Source organism: Eschrichtius robustus, chromosome 9 (assembly GCF_028021215.1).
Source record: "Eschrichtius robustus isolate mEscRob2 chromosome 9, mEscRob2.pri, whole genome shotgun sequence".
In the NCBI taxonomy this organism is placed as follows: Eukaryota; Metazoa; Chordata; class Mammalia; order Artiodactyla; family Eschrichtiidae; genus Eschrichtius; species Eschrichtius robustus.
The window spans coordinates 27,189,196-27,209,462 of record NC_090832.1 but is presented as its reverse complement, the minus strand read 5'-3'; the positions used below and the strand labels follow the sequence as shown (position 1 = coordinate 27,209,462).

Below are 20,267 nucleotides of genomic sequence, written 5' to 3'. Positions count from 1 at the left end.
AGAAACTGGCTGGCCTCCTAGGGGTAAATCTCACAATACTGTAGAGCGTGACTCTTTTCACTCCCATTACCATAATCTTTGTTTAAATTCTTATCTTTTGCTTGAACTATTGCTAAAGTCTTAACTGGCCTCCCCATTTCCAATCTCTGTTCTCCAGTTTTGTGTTGCCAGAAGATCTTTTAAAATGAAAACTTGGTCATCTAATTTCTCACATTAGAAAACTTTGATGGTTCCCCATTGTTTACATTACAGTAGAAGTCAAATTCCCTTGATATTGCACACAGGACTCTTCATGAACCAATACAATATTCTAGTCTCTCCGTCCAATACTCTTCACCATACCCCTTTCATCTGGGCAGGCTGATACCTGGCAGCCACAATCTCCTATGGGTCATGCTGTTTTAGGTCTCCTGTTATTCCTGCTCCTATAATGACCTCCATCTCCTTGTCTATTTAAAGAAAACCTTATCATTTACACAAACATTACTTGCTTTCTGAAGGGTTTTCTCCCATCCCCCATCTTCCAGCACTGACAATTCCTTTTAAAAATAGCCCCTATATATTTCTCATAGCACCTACAGTTTTTTGATTACACTTAACTGATGACACAAACTATATCTTATTGCATTTGAATCCCCAGTGCCTAGCACTGTACTTGGTGTATAAAGTGGCCATATGACTAGGTTTGTACCTGTTGACCTGGCTCAATTATTAACTGCACTGTCTTTTACTCTCAAAAGGGTCTTGTTTGGCAGATAAGCAATATATGGGCACCCTCTACATGGTATATGCCTGGTAAATATTTGAATGGATGAAGGAGCCTTCGTTTTCAGCTCTGGCATCTGAGCACTTACTACCATACAATAAATATAGGAAGAATTAAAAACATTTTTAAAGTGAGTTTCTTACGATGTCTTTTTCCTTAGCTTGACTACCGCTGATTTAACTTTGCTTCAATTTACCTCGGGCTACACGGCGCTCAATTGCCTTTTGGACTCGCAGCATGGTTTCAGACTTTGCTGTAACTTGTCTCATTTTGTAATCATCAGCCACATTTCCTGATGCCAGTCTTTCAAAAGGTCAATAAATTAATAAAAACAAGATAGCCCGCAGTGGAGGCTGATAGGCAAAAACAAAAGGTGTCAGAATCACCACTTAACTCTAGAAATACTGCCCTCACGTCTACTTCGTCACAGCGGGCGCCAAGCATCTGTTTTGCCCAAGACAAAAATGGCCTCCGTCAGAGTCAATTCCCTTTCCTTTGCGGACCAATCGAAACCTAGCATTCAGGGCACCTGGTGTCCTCACTTCCGTCTCAGCTGCTAGGATCTCTAATTCTCTTAGCGAGTCCGGACCGTCCGCCTCCAACTCGGAAGGGCTTCGGCGGCTGGGGCGGCGAGGCACGCAGGCGGCGGGCGGGATGAGCGCGGCGCGTGGCGGAGCGGTGCGGTCGCTGCGGGTGCCCGGCCGCCACGGCTATGCCGCCGAGTTTTCCCCGTACTTGCCGGGCCGCCTGGCCTGCGCCACCGCGCAGCACTACGGCATCGCGGGTGAGGCCGGGCCGCGCTGAGCCGCCGGGGCGGGGGCGGGTTCCAGCCGAGCTCCAGCTCCCTCTGGTGGTCCAAAAGCACTTCCGACAGTAGACGGCGCCAGAAAAGAACACCGGGGGAAGCAGAGGAACGCCTGGCTCTCTGACCGCCTTTGTCCAGTGTGGGGAGTTGGTTTAGAGTCGAGTCCATCACCTTTTCCAGTTACAGTGCGGAAGTAGCGTGTGGAAGATGCCTAGAGCCCCTAGTCCTTATGCCTTAGAGCGCACCGACACCGTCGCCCCTAGTGACACACACCCCTCCGGGTACACGTGGCCCTGCGGAGAGCGGGCTGAACCTGTGTGGGGCCCCTTCTACCGGTCCGACGGGACCAACAGCCCTTGGAAGACGGTCTGCAGGGTCACCCCAGTACCCGCTAATTGGACCACATTCCCCACAGGCTGCATTCCGGCTGTGCGTCTTAAGGATGCTCCTGAGCAGACGCCAGGAGTTTCCCCGCAAGTGCCGACACGAAATTGATCACGTGCTTTTCTCGCTTTTTCTTGTCTCCGGAGGAATACAAACATTTGCAGGCAGTTAAGAGGTTCAGGTTAATGGTCTCTGGTCCTGGACTAGGTTGAAAGGCGGGGTTCTATTCTTGACTTACGGGCTTTCTTTTAATTCATCTCGTAGCTGCTGTATACGCACTGAAGGTCTATGGAAAAATTCACTGCATAATGTCAGCTCTGGACAGTATTTTTTGTTGGGTGCTACAGTGATTTAGTGATTTCTAAAACTGAGAGGGAGAGAAATATTTGCCTTAATATTTTCACCATTAGCTTTTAGTGGTTGCAAATTCAGGTTTACAATACTTGCCTACCGTTTAGGTTGAAGACTCGTGAGTTTGTAATGATATTTTAAATTAGATCCTTAAAAAAACGCCTTAAGAGGAATTGATACGTTTTTTTAAGTCAGTCATGTTTAACAGTTTTTTTTCCTTCAACTCGATAACAAATATAACTTTTAAAATATGCTGATCCTTTAGTAAAATAATTCCTCTTTGGTAGATAATGATATGTTGTGTTCAGCATTTTACCACCGAGTACGTGGTAAGTTCCACTAGGCATTTTGTTTTAAAATTCCATGCTGAATTTATTTTATTTTATTTTTTAAAGTATGGAACCAGTACTCTTTATTTATTTTATTTTAAAAATAAATTTATTTATTTATTTATTTTTGGCTGCGTTGGGTCTTCGTTGCTGTGCGCGGGTTTTCTTTAGTTGCACCGAGAGGGGGCTACTCTTTGTTGCGGTGCGCAGGCTTCTCATTGCGGTGGCTTCTCTTGTGGAGTATGGGCTCTAGGTGCGTGGGCTCGGTAGTTGTGGCTTGCCGGCTCTAGAGCGCAGGCTCAGTAGTTGTGGTGCATGGGCTTAGTTGTTCCGTGGCATGTGGGATCTTCCTGGACCAGGGATCGAACCAATGTCCCCTGCACTGGCAGGGAGATTCTTAACCAGTGTGCCACCAGGGAAGTCCCAGAATGTACTGTAGATTTATTGTGAAGGCAGTGTGATGTAGAAGGTACACAATCCCTGGGGTCTGTTAGCCTGAGGTTTCTCACCTGTAAATAGGGATGATAACACCTGTTTGGGAGGTTTGTGTGCCTGTCATCCTGCCTGGCCATAGAGTATGCACTTAAATATCTGTCCCCTGTTAGAGCTGTGTCTGGATTCCAAGCATAGGTGAGATGGTAAGCTTAATATTTAATTAAGCACAATGTAGAGAGAGAGAGCACAATATAGAGAGAGAGACAGAGTCCTGATCATTTTGTATACATGGCCTCAAGTAACTTGAAATTTGTGACTGTAAAATTAGGTATTCAGTACTTGATGCCTCTTTGCCTTGACATGGTCCCCCAGCAGGTTCAACAGCATGACCTCAGCATTTTTCTCCTTAGGCTGTGGAACCCTGCTAATACTGGATCAAAATGAATCTGGGCTTAGGCTTTTTAGAAGGTAAGATGACTCGAACTATTGAACTTATATGTGTTCTCTGTTGCTTTTAAGACCTTAATAGAATTAGTTTTGAATCTTTGTGATCAATAAGATGTTTTAATTTGCAGTATAAAAGAACCTTCAGGATTTGCATAGGATAGAGCTTATTTTTGCCATGAACTTGTGATTATGTCACTTTTCTTCTAAAGCTCTTGTCTCTTAGTATTCACTTATGAATTGTAAAACTTAAACATAAAAAAATGTGAGCTAGTTGGTATACTGTTTGACATTCCTGTCTTTGCTTTCTTCTTAATGTACTTTAGCTTTACTCATTCAGGAACTAATTATCCATTTTGTGGATTATCGCTTCTTTCCCTTTCTTCTTTCCATGCCTGTCTTGTCTGTGTGACTGTTAGACTCATTAACGTCTCCATCAGAGTTAGTCAAGGGTAGAGAAAGGAAAGGAAATTCCCTCAGAAAATAACTACCTGCTGATAGCTCAGGTGAAAGATTTTGGGAAACATTGAAATTATTGATCTAAATCAGTGTTTTCAAGTGCTTGTTCTTCCCTCCTATGAAACACAGAAAGCAGTGAGCACCCAGGTGTGGCAGCATGTCCTCATGTAAATGGTGCCATATTTCTAGTTGGGAGCCCTGATTTCAACCTAGCTGTGCAGTTTTCTGGCTGTATGACTGGGCTGTTCTTTTAAGCTCTCTGAAGTTGTTTCTGAATCTGGCAAGTGCCTGCTCTACGAATCTCCCATAATTGTGAAGACCATGTGAGATAATGTGTGTTAAAATAGGTGATAAACTGTAAAAAAAAACAATGATTGTTATTTTATGTTCAGCTGCCTATGTAACTAGATTTTTTTGTTTTAATTTTCCTGGTGTAGCTTTGACTGGAACGATGGTTTGTTTGACGTGACCTGGAGTGAGAACAATGAGCACATCCTGGTCACCTGTAGTGGTGATGGCTCGTTACAGCTCTGGGACACCGCCAGAGCCGCAGGGCCACTGCAGGTCTACAAGGAGCACACTCAGGAGGTAGGAAGGGAATCTTTCTGGGCTGATTGTTTTTCTTTGGTTGAAATCCATTTGGGGGTGGAAACATGGGGAAATGTCTTCAGGGGACAAGAAGTTTAAGCTTTAGTGTTTCTTGTACATGTTAGATGTCACTTGTTATTTGATTATTCAAACATAAAGTACCTTTTAGCCTAAGGAGCTGGGAAAGAAGAAAAGGTCAGGCTTCTCATTAGTCAGTAAAAACGCCTCCGGTAGGAAGTATACTGTGGTACTGTTTCCTCCAGAGGCGCATCGCTTTCTTTATGCTGTAAGGAAGGATATGCCTCCATACGCTGCCTTAAGGTAGAGGTAGGTGGACTTTTCACAGAGACGTCATAAGATTGCCTTTAGGACTTCACTATGATTCCTAAGGATCTTCAGAATATATTGAAGCAAGAGCTTGAAATACTGACTATAAGGCAGAGCTTACCGAAGAAGTTTAAAAACGAAATCTCTTACATGTGCTAGATATTGTGTGTGTGTATGGGTAGCGTAGAGAATAGTTTGGCCTTCAGTCATATTAAAATACATATATATTTTTCATGAACATGATGGTGAAGACATTCTCTTTTGGTGTTTTACCTTAAATGTTTTAAGAATTTTCTCAAGGTAGCAATAGATGCTTCAAATGAAAACTTGCAAATTTACTTTCAAATTTGTGCCTGGCTCGTGGAAAGACCTCAGTAAATGCTTATTAGGTGCAAGAATGTTAGTCTTTTGTAATAATAGACTGGTTATGTGAGGATTCTAGACATCATTCTTATAGTTCTAGCTATTAAAAATGAATATCTCTAAGATCTGACTGAAAATAATAGAAAATTTTAGTTCCTCCATTTTATTGTAAAGGAGGCTCTTTGAATAAATGTAGTTATAAATGATCGTGTTTTCATAGAACCACTGAATACTAAGACAACTTTGGTAAAGGAGGAGCTTTAGTTTCAGCATGTTCAATGCAAAAATCCCCACAAAGCAGCATGTCCAAAATTCAGACATTTTTGTGGTACCTTCATGATTTTTGCCATTTTCTTATACCACTTATATTATGATTAACTTAATGTTTTTCTTTCTTTTTTAAAAATATTTTTCCTCTCAAAAGTTTTCTTTCTTTTTCTTAAATCTTTGGGCCTTGTATTGGTTATCTATATAAATTCTAGGGCTGTAGCTAACAAATCATAAAATAATATATCCAGTTTTGTTAAATGGTAGATACTGATTTAATGTTTTTCTTTAAATGAACTTTACATAGTTATTTCACTTATTCTAAAACAGCACATATTCATGAAACCATGGAATTGATAGCTTAGTATGTACATTTATTTCATGTATGGTAAAATAAATATATGACGAATAAAATAAAATGTATGTACCAGTTAAAATCATCTCTTGTACAACCAATGGTGTTTGTACTGCTACTACTCTGGAAAATACTGTTCGAGAATGTTCCGTGTGATGGTCACGCAGTCTTTACTTCAGCTCAGTGAAAGTGAATTTCACTATCTCATGTGATAACTTATTTGACTTTTTGATTGCTCTATTGGTTAGATAATTACTCTCTTAGGCCTAAATCTACCTTCAATATCAACGAACTGTTGCTTCAGATTCCTTTCTCTGACATGGTGAGACTAAGTCCAGTGCCTCTTTTCCAGGAGAATCCTTGAAAATAGCTGTCATGCCCCCTGTAAGTCTTCCCTCTTCCAGACTGTACATTTGTAATTCCTTTGACCTGTCCTCAGGTTACATGGTCTCTATATCTTTCACCCTCCTGGTAAACTCCTTTGGGTAATCTCTTGTTTTACAGTGTTGCTTTTAATGTTGTAAACCTAATTTTTTCCAGAAATGTGTTTATTAGTGCTGAGCTTTATATGACTTCGCCACCATGATCTTGAGCCTCTAGTTCTAATAATATTACCTAACGTGGCTGTGCATTTTCCTCAGCCACGTTGTAGTGCTGGGTTACTTTCAGTCCACTCGTAAAGATCTTTGTACTACTGTTAAACCAGTGGTGTACATCATTCTATAATTATGTAACTGGTTTTTTGAACTGAAGACTTATTTTATTGTTTGTTTTTTCAGACTGTTGTTCTAGGTTGTCCTTCCTCATTTTCTTTTCAAATGCAATTTTTGATAAGCATTTTATATCAGTTAGATGCCTTGGCTGTTACCCTAAGAGAAAACCAAACTAAAAGTGCTTTCAATGATCTGAGTTTTTTATTTCACATAACCAAGGATATGGAGCTGGAAATGGGTCCAGGTTTGTTTAACTTAGGCTTGGCAGTGTCGTCAGATGCCCAGGTTTCTGCTGCCTTTCCACTCTGCTCTCCGCAGTGGGTTTCTTTCTTCTAACGCTCCGTATAGTTCCAGTTATCGTCTCATCACGTGCCCGGTCGTAACTCTCACTTGTGAGGGAAACAAGTCACCACTCGTACTTTCATCTAAGTAAGATTCACCCCTGGGATGAGGAAAGGACAGAGCTTTCCCTGAAGGGCAAAACTGGGGTTCTGTGAGCAAGGAGAAAGGGAGATTGGTGGTTGGGGAGTCCCCATCACTATGTGCCACAATATTACTTCCTGTCTTTCTCACGATTGTTAGTAGAAGTCGAACCACACCAAGCCGGATGACGAGTAGAGAACTGTAGGACCCTCAGAAAGGTTGTCCTCCATGAGATTGTTAAGAGAAAGAATTTCTGGTGATCAATCTAAAGCTCAGTATTATAATACCAAATATTTGGCATTTTTCATTAAAGAGAAATACAGCATTTATTTAAAGTTTGTCTCTTATACCAAATATGCAGAAACACTTAAAAGGATTGATTTAAGGTCAAATAGAGTTTTGAGGAGCTAATAAATATTTGTTGAATATTCAACAAATAGTGTTGAATAAAGTCCAACAGTCAGTTTTCAGATAGTCAGATAAGTAGTTACTGAAGCAAAAAGGAAAATTCCAAGACCTAGATATATTTTAGGCCTTAAGGAATAAAGGTCCTGGTGAAATGAAAGAAAGAAAAACATGGAAGGTTTCCCTTTGCATGGCTTCTAAACTTAGCATCAAAGCAGGAATCGGATTCTTCTCTGTATTATTTAACTGCAGAGGCCATTATGTCTTTTGAGCCCCATAAAATGCCTTCAGCTTAGCCTGCTGCTAATAATAAGAATGGAAGAATAAGAAAATTTTAAAAAGTTCAGCAAGAAGGAGAAGAAAGAGAGTAATTGAGAATTTTGTTTCTGACTTCATGGCTTATAGCACTGTGCTGTTGAGAGTGAGTTAAAAGTGACTTTAAGATGACAGACTCAGTTTAATATTTATTTCAGCATCTAATTCTCAGTGTTCTTATTACAGTTTTTAAAAATAGTTAAAATTTGTCTTCATTGTCAAATAGTGAGGCTTATCAGTTTGCTGAAAAATTTTAAAAGATATTTGATCCATTTAAAGTTTTTGATCATGAATTTATAAATCAAGGTAAAGAATCAAGGCATTTATCCTGCTTTTCCTGTATGAATTTCACTGTGGGGTAATCAAATCGTTGGTGCGGAAATTTTCTTGTAATAGAATTCTACCTAGTAAATGTAGAAGGAATAATAGAATTAGAAAATCACCATTTAGTAGCCCCTAATGAAATAATGACCCTAGGCAAGGGTTATCTGTGGATGCTAAAACCATTAATTTAAGAGTGATCCATCTTATGAACAATCTTAGGATCACTAAAAGTGGATCAACCAGAAATTACACACCTCCTAATAACAATAGGAAGCTAAAAAAAAGATTGAACTGAATCAAATCAAGCGTCTAGATCTAACTTCCAATTTAAAGAAAATAGGAAGGGTAGAGGAAAAAGTTGAACACCACCATGAGGAAACAATTAGCCAAATCCAGAATGTATTTAGAACATTCCATAGGACCAACAACTTTGTTTCTTCAACAAGTAAATGTCATTGGTGGGGTAGGGGGACCTGAACCAAGGTGGGAAAGGGAACCTTCCTAGATTAGAAATAACTTGAGACATAACAGCTAAGTATAAAATATGGATTTTGTTTGGATCCTATTCAGATAAACCAACTATAAAAGGATGTTTCTGAGACAATCAGGGAAATATGAATATGGACTGAGTATTAGATGATGTTAAGGAACTGTTGTTAATCTAAGATGTGAAAATGGCCTTGTGCTCATGTAAAAGGTGAAAACATTCTTTCTCCTGAAGTATTTGTGAGTGAAATGGTCTGATGTTAAAATACTCCAGTAAGTAATGGAACAGATGAAACAGGATGGGTAAAATATTGATTATTATGGAAGGTATGTGATGGATACCTGGGGATTTATTATGCTATTCTCTCTACTCTTATGTACATTTTAAAATATCTATAATGAAAAAAAATTTAAGTTTCACATTAAAAGAAATATGTAGCCCTTTCTAATCGCTCAGTAATTAAAAGTCAGTGTCCCTTTCCTTTGTATTGATACAGATAAGTATGAACATTCTGGACACAGTTTTTATTTGATGATTTTTAATTAAACAGACCAACTTAAAAAGGGCAACACTGTACAGTAGATTAAAAATGAGCTCTTTGGGAATTGGATTCAGTAATAAAATTTGTCCTCCTCAAACTGTGGTTCTGATGAAGTTCAGATTTCATAAAGCAGCACAAAATATTCTTCAGTGTTTTTCTTTTTTCTTTGTGTAGTTTCCCAATTAATTTTCTTCACCACTACCAAGAGTAATTTCATTAAGAGAGGCCTTTAGAGGACCCTGCTTTTAAAGCATAGCTGCATATCTCTCTTCTTTTTATATTTCCTGTGTCCACTGTTTGAGTGGGAGTGGAGGGGGGAATTGGGAATAGGGAAAAGATGTAAGAGTAGACTAATGTGAGATGTGCTTTCTAGTCTCCCGCCCTTGTTATTATTTTCTAGTCTTCTTACTCTACATTATTTTTCTTAGTAGTTTTTAAAAAATCACAACCTGAAATTGTGTATTTATGCTTACAGCCTATCTTGCCTTGCTAAAGTATAAGACCCATGAAGGCTGGGGCTTTATCTGTCTTGTCTAACCCTATACTCTCCCTCCCACATGCCTTGTTCATAGTAAGTGCTTAATAAATATGTATTGAATAGTTATTTGACTTGAGGTTGGGATAATGGAATCTAGTCATCCCTTTTCAGCTGTCTCCCAAACATCTCTCTGGTTGTAAACTTTTTTCAGGGCTTGAGGTTAATGCCCAAACCCTGTTCTTCCTAGACGTTTCCACTTGACTGTCAGGCTGTCACCTCAAACTCACTGTGTCTAAAATTACACATTATCTCCCTTCCTCCAGTCTTCCGGTTTTGTTAATGCCACCATCACTGACAGTTCTGAGGCACAGAACCTTGGTGTTGTCTTGCAGTTGTTCACTAGTCCTAATCCCTAGGGTGCTTTATGTCCCCGTTTATGTCTTTGGGGGAGTTTCTGGTCACTATTTTCACGTCTGCTTTCTGCTATTGACATTTTAGCCAGCCCTCAGGGCCCTGCTAGGATACCTCTCTTCTGGGCATCCAGCGGAATTTTCCATCCCACCAGCTTTTGTATTTATGGTCTACAGTTTTGGTTTTTGTGTTTTAAACTCAATATCCTGGCTTATACTGTTAGTTTCTTTCCCATGTCCTAGTATATTAAACACAGTAAAACAAACAAGCAAAAAGTATATATTGATTGAGTCACCTTTATTTCCTTCCTTTTTTTTTTTTTTTAAATAGAAATATGGGAGTTGTTGCACAGAAGTGGTATGTATGTATGTATGTATGTATTTATTTATGGCTGTGTTGGGTCTTCGTTTCTGTGCGAGGGCTTTCTCTAGTTGTGGCAAGCGGGGGTCACTCTTCATTGCGGTGCGCGGGCCTCTCACTGTCGCGACCTCTCTTGTTGCGGAGCACAGGCTCCAGACGCGCAGGCTCAGTAGTCATGGCTCACGGGCCCAGTTGCCCCGCGGCATGTGGAATCTTCCCAGACCAGGGCTCGAACCCGTGTCCCCTAACATTAGCAGGCAGATTATCAACCACTGCGCCACCAGGGAAGCCCTATTTCCTTCTTTTTTATCCCATTTTTAACCTCACCGTGTATATCCTATGCTTGATTTTGTCCTAGACCCTGATGGTTGCCACTTTGTTATGAGTCACATAGAAGAGCTGGCAGCAGCCCTGGTATCAGCATAGTTTTCTTACGTCGTGTCTTTTGTTCTCATTGGGGCTGGGTTCTCTCTGAGCCCGCGGAGGCTCTTGCAGTTTTAGAAGGTGAGAAGTTGTCAGGTTTCAAGTCCTCTGTCATGTTGGAAATGGGTAGAGGTAGAGGAGTCTGAGCTAATGATGTTATCTTTAATTGTATTTGTTCAGTTATCCTCTAAAATGAAAACAGTAGCTCTTTATAACTACTTAGCAACAGCACAGGTTGTGGAGATAAATTTGGTTGGTTAAATCATTTTAACTCAGTCTCTTGAGTGCCTATTATATTGCAATGAGCATAAACAAGATGGTTTTGTTTATGATGGTTCTTCCAAAATATAGCAGGTATGGCAGTTATTTAACACTAAATTTAGTAAAACATGGTAAATGCTGAACTAGGAGTAGGTGTAAGATGCTGTCGGAGTGCACAGAAGGAAGCATCTGACTCCTCGATGCCTGAGGGGTTCATCAGGGGAGGCTTACTTCACAGAAGATTTAAAGGGGCTGAGTCTTGACAGATGAGCGGGGGTTCACCAAGTGGATAGATAGGTAGGGGCTTTAATATGGGTACGGATAATTCATGAAAACAAAATGGAATCAGTCTGGGCCCAAATGGAGCTCCAGTGAAGGGTGATACCAACAAGGGCAGGGTTTTATTTCCTTAATATCACAGTGCCAGGTCACTGAAAAGTTCCATTTTAAAGTGCCTTCATGCAACATATTGTAGAGACAGCCTAGCATCATGATTAAAGGTGGACTCTGCGATTAGGCTGCCCAGGTTCAGACTTCAGCTCTGCAGCTTACTAGCTGTGGGAATTTGGACAAGTTACTTAACCTCTTTGGGCCTTGGCACGGTATCTACTTCACAGAAGTGAAGATGAAATGAGATAAAATATGTAAAGTGCTTATGACAACATCTGGCAAACAGTAGGTGCTCAATAAAGATTTCCTATTGTGGTTATTTTTGACTGTTCACATCAGCTTGGAGTAGGGGTTGGCCAGTTACTACTCGTGGGCCAGAGCCAAATCCAGCCCACTGTCTGATTTGTAAAGTTTTATTGGAACACAGCCATGCCCATTTATTAAGTATCATCTATGGCTACTTTGTGCTCTACAAGGCTTAGTTTAGTAGTTGTGACAGAGACCAAATGGCCCATAATATATTTATTATGAATATAATAAATATATTAACATATTTATTATATAAATATTTAAGGCCTAAAATATTTATATGGCCCTTTACAGAAGAAACTTGCTAAGCCCTGGCCTAGAGGGTAAAATCAACCTCTTTTGGTCTCAAGCTCTTCCCTGATTGCTTCCGAGCCTATCTTTTTCCATCCGTAACTGACAGATGGCTGCAGCAGCACTTTGGATTTTGCTGACCCTTCTGTATACTTTATGAGCTACTCTCTGTTGCTGGATCATGATTTCTTTAGTGTTCCAGCTGCTTTTCTCTCTTGTGCAAGAATATGGGCCGCAGCAGGGCCAGAACTGGGTGTTGAAACACTCACCTTAGTACATAATTTAAGTACATAATTTAAGGGGGCCCCCAATGCTCAGTAGTCAAGATAAATAATCTCTTAATGCAGTATTTAAAAAATCAAAACTAATGTAAGAAAAATCTAGGATGAACAAAATATCAAAGTTTTAAGTAAGGACATAATCGGTATTACTAATTATTTTTTTGTTTTAAACTCAGGTTCCAACATGGCTAGGCATAGCACTAGGCAGTAGAGAACAGGGAATCCATACTTAAGCCACAACAAACCCCAAACAGTCGTGCTTCCTGCATAAATATGGTAGAGTTTTTAGATTCAAAATAACCTGCTGGCTGATCACATTTAATGGCATACTCAGGTCCATGGCAGGACTACTTTTGTAAAGTTTAATTATACACATATTTGGTTGAACTTAGCTTCCAATAGTGATCTGTATATAATCTGTTGTATCAAATAACAGAATTAAAAGTATTTCCATAAGTTTTCATATAATTCATTTGAGATGGTTTACTGAGAGCAGCATTGGATAACTAAAGCTGTTTACCAAGAGATCTGAAAGTATCACGTCATTCCGCTAAGCTTTTTCAAAGAAAGGCCAGAAAGGGATATTAATTGAATTTTAATGCTTTCTGATAAACATTGACCTGGCAAGCTTTTTTAGATGACTAACTTTCTAATCTGCTCTGACATTTCTTCAGGGTGCTGCAAACAGTGATTTGTTGGTAGGTTTAAAAATATGTATAATTTGTTTTAGTGAAGAAGGTTTTGGAAATATTCTGTAGGATCCTGCTAAAGTAGAATGGAGTCTTATCTGTTAAGGGTAAGGCTGGAGGAACGGACAAGATGACCTTTCCCTTTCTCAGACACCATATTGAGATTTGTAGGACTTTATTTGATGTTTCAATGAAGTGAATTAGTTGTTCTAACTGGCTATCACCGTTACAAACAGATTAATGTAATATTGAACTCGATGCTCTTTTGCATTCTAAATGACACTTTAAAATGTTTTTAGGTGTACAGTGTTGACTGGAGTCAAACCAGATGTGAACAGCTTGTGGTGTCTGGCTCATGGGATCAAACTATCAAGCTGGTACGTCAGCATTACTGTATTTAAAACCGAATATTCCCTTCCTCAAAGCTTCCACTGAAGTTTTTCTTTTCTGGAACATACTTCTATTGCTTTTCAGTTAGGCAGTTAATTTTCTTTGCAAAAAATATACTAAAGCATTTATTAGAATTTAAAATTTTCTAATCTTCTAGCTATAAACTAATAATTAGCTCAGTGTTGATTATTTTGGCCCCTTAAATACCATCTTGCTTTATATAAAAATAGACTTTAAAGAAATCCTTGAGATATATATGTATATTGTGTGTGTGTATAAATACATATATATGGTATATCATATATATTGTATATATAAAGCATAATGAATTTGCCTCTGTTAAGTATTTGATCTATTCATTTATTTGTAGTGGGATCCAACTGTTGGAAAGTCTCTGTGCACCTTTAGAGGCCATGAAAGTGTCATTTATAGCACGATCTGGTCGCCCCACATCCCTGGTTGCTTTGCTTCAGCCTCAGGTAAAGAATTCATTTACCAAAAGCGTTATTTGTAGGGAATGGTGGCCTCACTTTCTCCAGTAGGTGGCACTGCGTACCTTAGATTTGGAGAAGAAAAGGGACTACATTCCTATTTGAACTCTTGAGACTATTTCATTCTTTCTGTCTCTAGTTAAGAATTATCCCGGCCTGCTTCTAAACCTTTGACTTAACATGTGCCTTTTTGGTGAGGTGAGAGGTAAGGGACAAAGTGAGGGCTTTGGCATCAGACTTGATTGAATTTGGAAACTCTCTTCAGTGGCCGATTGTGGGGCGTCAGGGTGATGTGATGGGTTTTCGCATCAGTAATATGGGGCTAAGAATGTCTAACTTACGGGGTTGTTGTCAGCATGAAATAAGGAAACATGTAAAATGTCTAGCACACAGTCAACCTCCTTTGCTTGATATTTACCTTCTTTTTAGGGATAGTCTGTTTAATTCATTGCCACTAAGCCATAGCAAGAATATGTTTGGTATGATCTTTTTTCCTAACTGTTTACTTTTGATTCATGTCAGCAATTCTAAGATAAAGCAGATACTTACATTTATATGTCTCTATGTTTTTTGTAGAGAAAAGTCATTTTATAGAAATTTAAAATTACACTTTGTACTGTTTGCATAAGGATTTACAAATTTGGTTTGTTGGCCGATTCCTAAATCATGTATAATCTGAACAATCTACTTTATATATAATTTGGAGAGAAACATTGCACAATTTCTCTGCAGTGCCATTTAAAACAGCTTGGTCCACCTGCCAAATGGTCATTTAAATAGCTGTCGTCATCTTCACTCGCCCCTGGCTGCTCTGGAGTGGGTCTCCCCTGGCCATTTACCTTCTTTCTCACACCCTGTAACCCTGCCCTCACAGCTCTTGTACTTTCCTCCTCTTACCTTTTCTTTCTGCCAGTCTATCCTGTCACCCTTCTGTTGTCCTGACTTTACATGGACAAGTTCAGTGGAAGGGTCCTTCCATAAGGGGATGGGGAGAAGAAGCTGAGATAACAAGAATAACACTCCCTTCTTCCCATGGTTAGAAGGTAGAATCATTCCCAGTGGGGAAACAGTATGTTGGAAGACTTTAGAGGTTTTTAGAGGTTATTTAGAGGTTATATTCATGTGGTTAAGGATATGGAATATTAATTCTCAGTGATATTATATCTGCCACAGTATGACTTTTCATACTGTGAATTTTATAAGCACAACTATTAATGAATAAATATGGTTAATTAATGATTAATGGTCTGTCTTAGGCAGATCATAACCAGTTATAAATCTTTCAAAGTTGGGAACCAGTCTAGCTCCTTTTATTAGCTACTGAGCTGCTTTGCTTAGATGGCTTTATTTTTGGTTTGTTTATCAGAACAAAGGTTGAATAACAGTTATAAGAATGTGTTAATTAATCATAAATATTTGTGGTGATTGACAAGATAATATCAGCACTCTTTATATCTTGCTTCTTTTATAACTTTCAAAAAATAAATTTATGAAGAGAAAACAGAAATGGTATCCCGATAATTCCTGTTTGAGCATATACGTAGTAAAGAAATTCAAACAACACAGAAACATGCCAAGTAAAAAGTAAGTGCTCATTCCCCTCCTCCTATAGAACCACTGTTAACATTTGCTTGTATTCCTCCATAAAAATTCTTATGCTCATTCCAGAATATATGTTCAAAAAATTAAAAATATTAATGGGGAATATTCTTCAGGAAAAAGTCAGATATCTTTAAAGGCTGAATTTGCTTAGTGATATTAGGTTTTACATGCTTATAGGTATAAAACTTTTGTCGTTGTTGAAATTGTACAGGAAAATAATTTTGTAATTTTGAGTCAGAAAATCTCCTGTCCCAAATTCATTTTCCCCACTGAAAACATTGTTATTATAAAACAATTTTTGATTGTGGAGATTTCTTAGTAGCTGTAGTCCAGTATTACAGCTGAATTGACTGAATCATACCACCATTCAGAAAGAGTTCTTAGACTATAGGTTTAAATACACTTGTTGGAAGAGAACATCTCCCAATTATATATTATGAATTATACATATGCATTTATATTACATATTTAAGTTTATAAAATTAAAACAAATCTAAAGTAGAAAAAGAGGTACAACAGGTTTCTTTTATTTGATATACCACCAATAAACATTTGGCTAAAGAAAGATTTCTGATACTATTTCCTTCCTAAAAGCTCTGATACCTTAATATATATTGCTTCACTTTTCTTTTAGATAATTTGTATAATGTATTGAGTGCCATTAAAGCTGTAAAAAGCATAGAAATAAAACAAAGGTGAGCAATTTAATTGGCATAAGCAAGGGCAGAGTTGCTTTTCTAAGGCTGCCTTCTTGAGTCACTTTCATCTGCCTCAGGAGACACATACTGGGAAGGAGAAACTGGTGTCTGCTCAGGGTATTCCAATGTGAGGAATGATTCAATTAGACCATTTGGGAAAATGTATACATAAATATAATCTATATGACACTTGTTATTTTACAATGTGTTTATTTCAGGGCAGCAACACCTTATAGATTAGACAAAACAATAACAACTTTCCCGGTCTAGATGATGTCAGTTTATTCTGATAATGAGAATGCTGATAGTGTCAAGGCAACAGTTATTTTAAGGTTTGGACCTTGAAATGGTAAATGGATGTGTCTCCTCCATCTTTTAGAGGTTTGCCAATTTGATGAATGAAAAGTTACAACTAATTGTTGTTTTGATTTGTGTATTTGATTACTAGGGCTAGTGAACACATTCAGTATGTCAACTGGCTGCCGTAGTTGTTCTTTTGTGAGTCACCTGTTCATGTCTTTGGCCTGTTTTTCTACTGAGAGCTGTTTGTTGTTTTTCTGTATTGATGTATGAGCTCTTTTTATACTTAGGAATTAGTTCTCTGTATCTTACGTCTGTTACAAATATTTTCCCAATTTTTTTTCTGTCCTTTAACCTATTTATTATATTTTAATTTTTACTGTATAAGCATTGAAACTTTTTGGTAGTCAAAACTATCAATTTTTTGCTTGATAGGTTTCTGACTTTCATTTAGGATGAATAAGGAATTGGCTCAGTGAAAAGTGGGAGGCCTTAGATGGCATAGCAAGAGAGAACATTCCAAGCAGAGTAGTATATTCAAAATTAAGAACTTGATGCGTTTAAGAAACTGAAAGAGGGCCAGAGAGACTGTTGCCTAAGAGGAAAAGGGTAGTAAAAATGAGGTCAGGATCACAGGCAGGGGCCCAGATCATGCCTTGTGGGCTGGATTCAAGACTCTGGATTTTATCCTATGGACAGTGGGAAGACATGAAGAGGTTTAAGCCTGGGAGTGATATGATTAGGTTTGCATTTTTAAAAACTCATTTTGGCTGTCGTGTAGAGAATAGTTTGGAGGTGAGCAAGAGTGGATGCAGAGAAACAATTAAGAGAGAGATGAAGGCATGGATAAGGATAGTGGCAGAAGGGATGGAATAAAGTAGGCTGATTTGAGTGGTATTTCGAGATGATTTTATAAGATGTGGAAGACGTGGGAGAGGGATGAATAAAGAATAAGTCCTAGATTCTTGGCAAGGACAAATTCATGGATGGTACTGTCATAACTGAGATAAGAAATACATTTGAAAACGAAGATCTTGAGTTAGTTTTAGAGCATGTTGAGCCTGTGGGACACACATGTGGGGTTTTCAAGAGCAGGTGGAGTTTGGAGCTGAGAAATCAGACCTTATGAATAAAAACTGTGTTGTTGGCTCATAAATGGGATCTAAAGCCATTGCAGTAAATCAGAGCACCCAGGAAAGACTAAATAGAAGAAAGCTTAGAATAGAGCACAAGTTGGCAAACTATTGCCCTCAAATCAAATGACCCACTGGCAGTTTATGTAAATAAAGTTTTATTGGAACACAGTCACGCCCATTCATTTATATATTGTCTGTCTACGTCTGTTTTCATGCTGTAGTGGCAGAGTTGAGTAGTTATGACAGAGACTGAATGACCCTCAAAGCCAAAAATACTTACAGTTGGGCTCGTTACAGAAAATGTTTGCTGACCCCAGGTATAAGTCTTGAGGGGAGATAAAGGGATGGAAGGTCTTTTGCACAGTGTGGTTATTTAGGGGAGGAGAGAAGGCACAATAGCAGGGGAGGGGAAGAGTGCTTCCTGTATTGTCTCCTCATTTCATTATCTAGCATCTGAAGATAGGCAATCGGTAGGATAATTGCTCCTTTCTTGCTAATAAGCTAAATCAGTGCCCTGAGATGTTGAATTATGTTGAGTGGGTTCCACAGGAAATATAATATCACAGAAATCCTTTCTATTTGTTTATTATGTTTTTTAATTCTAAAACTTAAAAATGACCAAATGTCCCTGAATTCTGAAGTATGACTAGGTTGGAGAACCTCAGAAGTGGAAACCTCCAGGTAAATTGTGAACAGACACATACGTCCCATTTAGATTAAGCAATTTTTTTAGATCCTAAGATAATAGTGAATTATAATAACTTCTGTGTGTAGAGGTTCAGGTAACTCAGAAAATGTTTTGTTTGCTGATTAAAATTAATAGTATTTTCTAGAATGAAGAAAGGTACATTGATAAAATTATTACTACTATTCTTAAATTTTCTAAGTTGTGTAAGTTGTAGTTTCTCAGTCCATAATTTGAACCAAATCTTTTCTGAAATATCAAGTCTTTGGGGATGGGACTGGTAATATATTTTTCCTTGTCACATTTCCTTTTCCAAGCCTAAATTTCTTCTTTGATTTTTTTCAGTCTTTCTGTGGCACAACTAGCCATAAGGCTGGGTGTGTATTAAGTAAATGATAGCAATATTAATACACTTGTTTGACTTAACTAACCCTTTAGCCTGCATATATAACTTGAGTTAGTCATTTTTATGCTTTTAATGGAAATGCTAATGAGTTTCATGTTGATAGTGAATCAGATCTGCAAGATGACTGCAGTTAAGCATAATGGTTATAATTTGACCATTTTATAATTTTACTGTTGGTGAAAACCCCTAATACAGAGACTGTTAGTACAAGGTCAGTTAAAATTCTTATAAGGATGTGAATTAGTTTGACATTAACATCATTTTCTTAGTGTAGGGATGCCCTTTGGTCTTATATTCTACATTTTCAAAGGATTCGCCTCAAACTCTGGAAGGAATTAGTGGTATAGAATAGATCCATCTTCAGAATGACCTGAAACATACTTCCCTTCTAGTGAAGCAGTGAAGACATGTCATCTAGGAGCTCTAATTGGTAGCATTTGTAATAAACTAGAATTAATAATGAGTATAAATTGGAAAAGTATTAATAAATAAAACCATAAATTACTGATAGATTTTTTAAAATTCCTTTACCTTACTATTGCATGTAATTCTATTAATTTGTATTATTATTTAAGGCCCCCAAATTATCTTTCTTTGTTTTTAATTGTTCTTTTACTGACCATGACCAAAGGTAAAATCTGATAGCGACAAAGTCAGGCACGGGGGACCTACAAGATGGTGGAGGAGTAAGACGTGGAGATCACCTTCCTCCCCACAAATACATCAAAAATACATCTACATGTGGAACAGCTCCTACAGAATACCTACTGAATGCTGGCAGAAGACCTCAGACTTCCCAAAAGATGCCTGAGGGCAACCTACATGTAGAGGTGGGGCCAAAACCAAAGTTGTACCCCAGGAGCTGTGTGAACAAAGAAGAGAAAGGGAAATTTCTCCGGGCAACCACAGGAGCAGTGGGTTAAATCCCCACAATCAACTTGATGTACCCTGCATCTGTGGAATGCCTGAATAGACAACAAATCATCCCAAAATTGAGGCAGTGGACTTTGGGAGCAACTGTAGACTTGGGGTTTGCTGTCTGCGACTGATTTGTTTCTGATTTTTATGTTTATCTTAGTATAGTTTTTAGCACTTGTTATCATTGGTGGATTTGTTTATTGGTTTGGTTGCTCTCTTTTTTCTCATTATTTTTATTTTTTATTTTAATAATTATTTCTTTTTATTTATTATTTTATTTATTTTTATTTGTTTCTATCTTTTTTCTCCCTTTTCTTCTGTTTAAAAAATATTTATTTATTTTTGGCTGCATTGGGTCTTCATTATTGAGTCTTCGTTGCTGCACGCAGGCCTTCTCTAGTTGTGGTGAGCAGGGGCTACTGTTCGTTGCAGTGCATGAGCTTCTCATTGTGGTGGCTTCTCTTTTGCAGAGCTTGGCCTCTAGGTGCATGGGCTTCAGTAGTTGTGGCACACGGGCTCAGTAGTTGCGGCACACGGGCTTAGATGCTCCACGGCATGTGGGATCTTCCCAGACCAGGGCTCAAACCCGTGTCCCATGCACTGGCAGGTGGATTCTCAACCACTTCACCACCAGGGAAGTCTCCTCCCTTTTCTTCTGAGCCATGTG

General features: G+C 38.5%; 1 protein-coding gene across 1 annotated transcript in view; it reads left to right on the top strand.

The window, feature by feature from the left end:
* The first annotated feature begins 1,338 nt into the window (after positions 1-1,338).
* The window catches only part of PEX7 (peroxisomal biogenesis factor 7), an 86,881-nt gene continuing 67,952 nt past the window's right edge, over positions 1,339-20,267 (top strand). Inside the window, exons 1-5 of the mRNA XM_068551221.1 lie at positions 1,339-1,550; positions 3,481-3,538; positions 4,411-4,561; positions 13,274-13,351; positions 13,735-13,843. Coding sequence (XP_068407322.1) covers positions 1,421-1,550; positions 3,481-3,538; positions 4,411-4,561; positions 13,274-13,351; positions 13,735-13,843 — 526 coding nt within the window. The 5' untranslated portion in view covers positions 1,339-1,420. The remainder of the gene's footprint in view (positions 1,551-3,480; positions 3,539-4,410; positions 4,562-13,273; positions 13,352-13,734; positions 13,844-20,267) is intronic.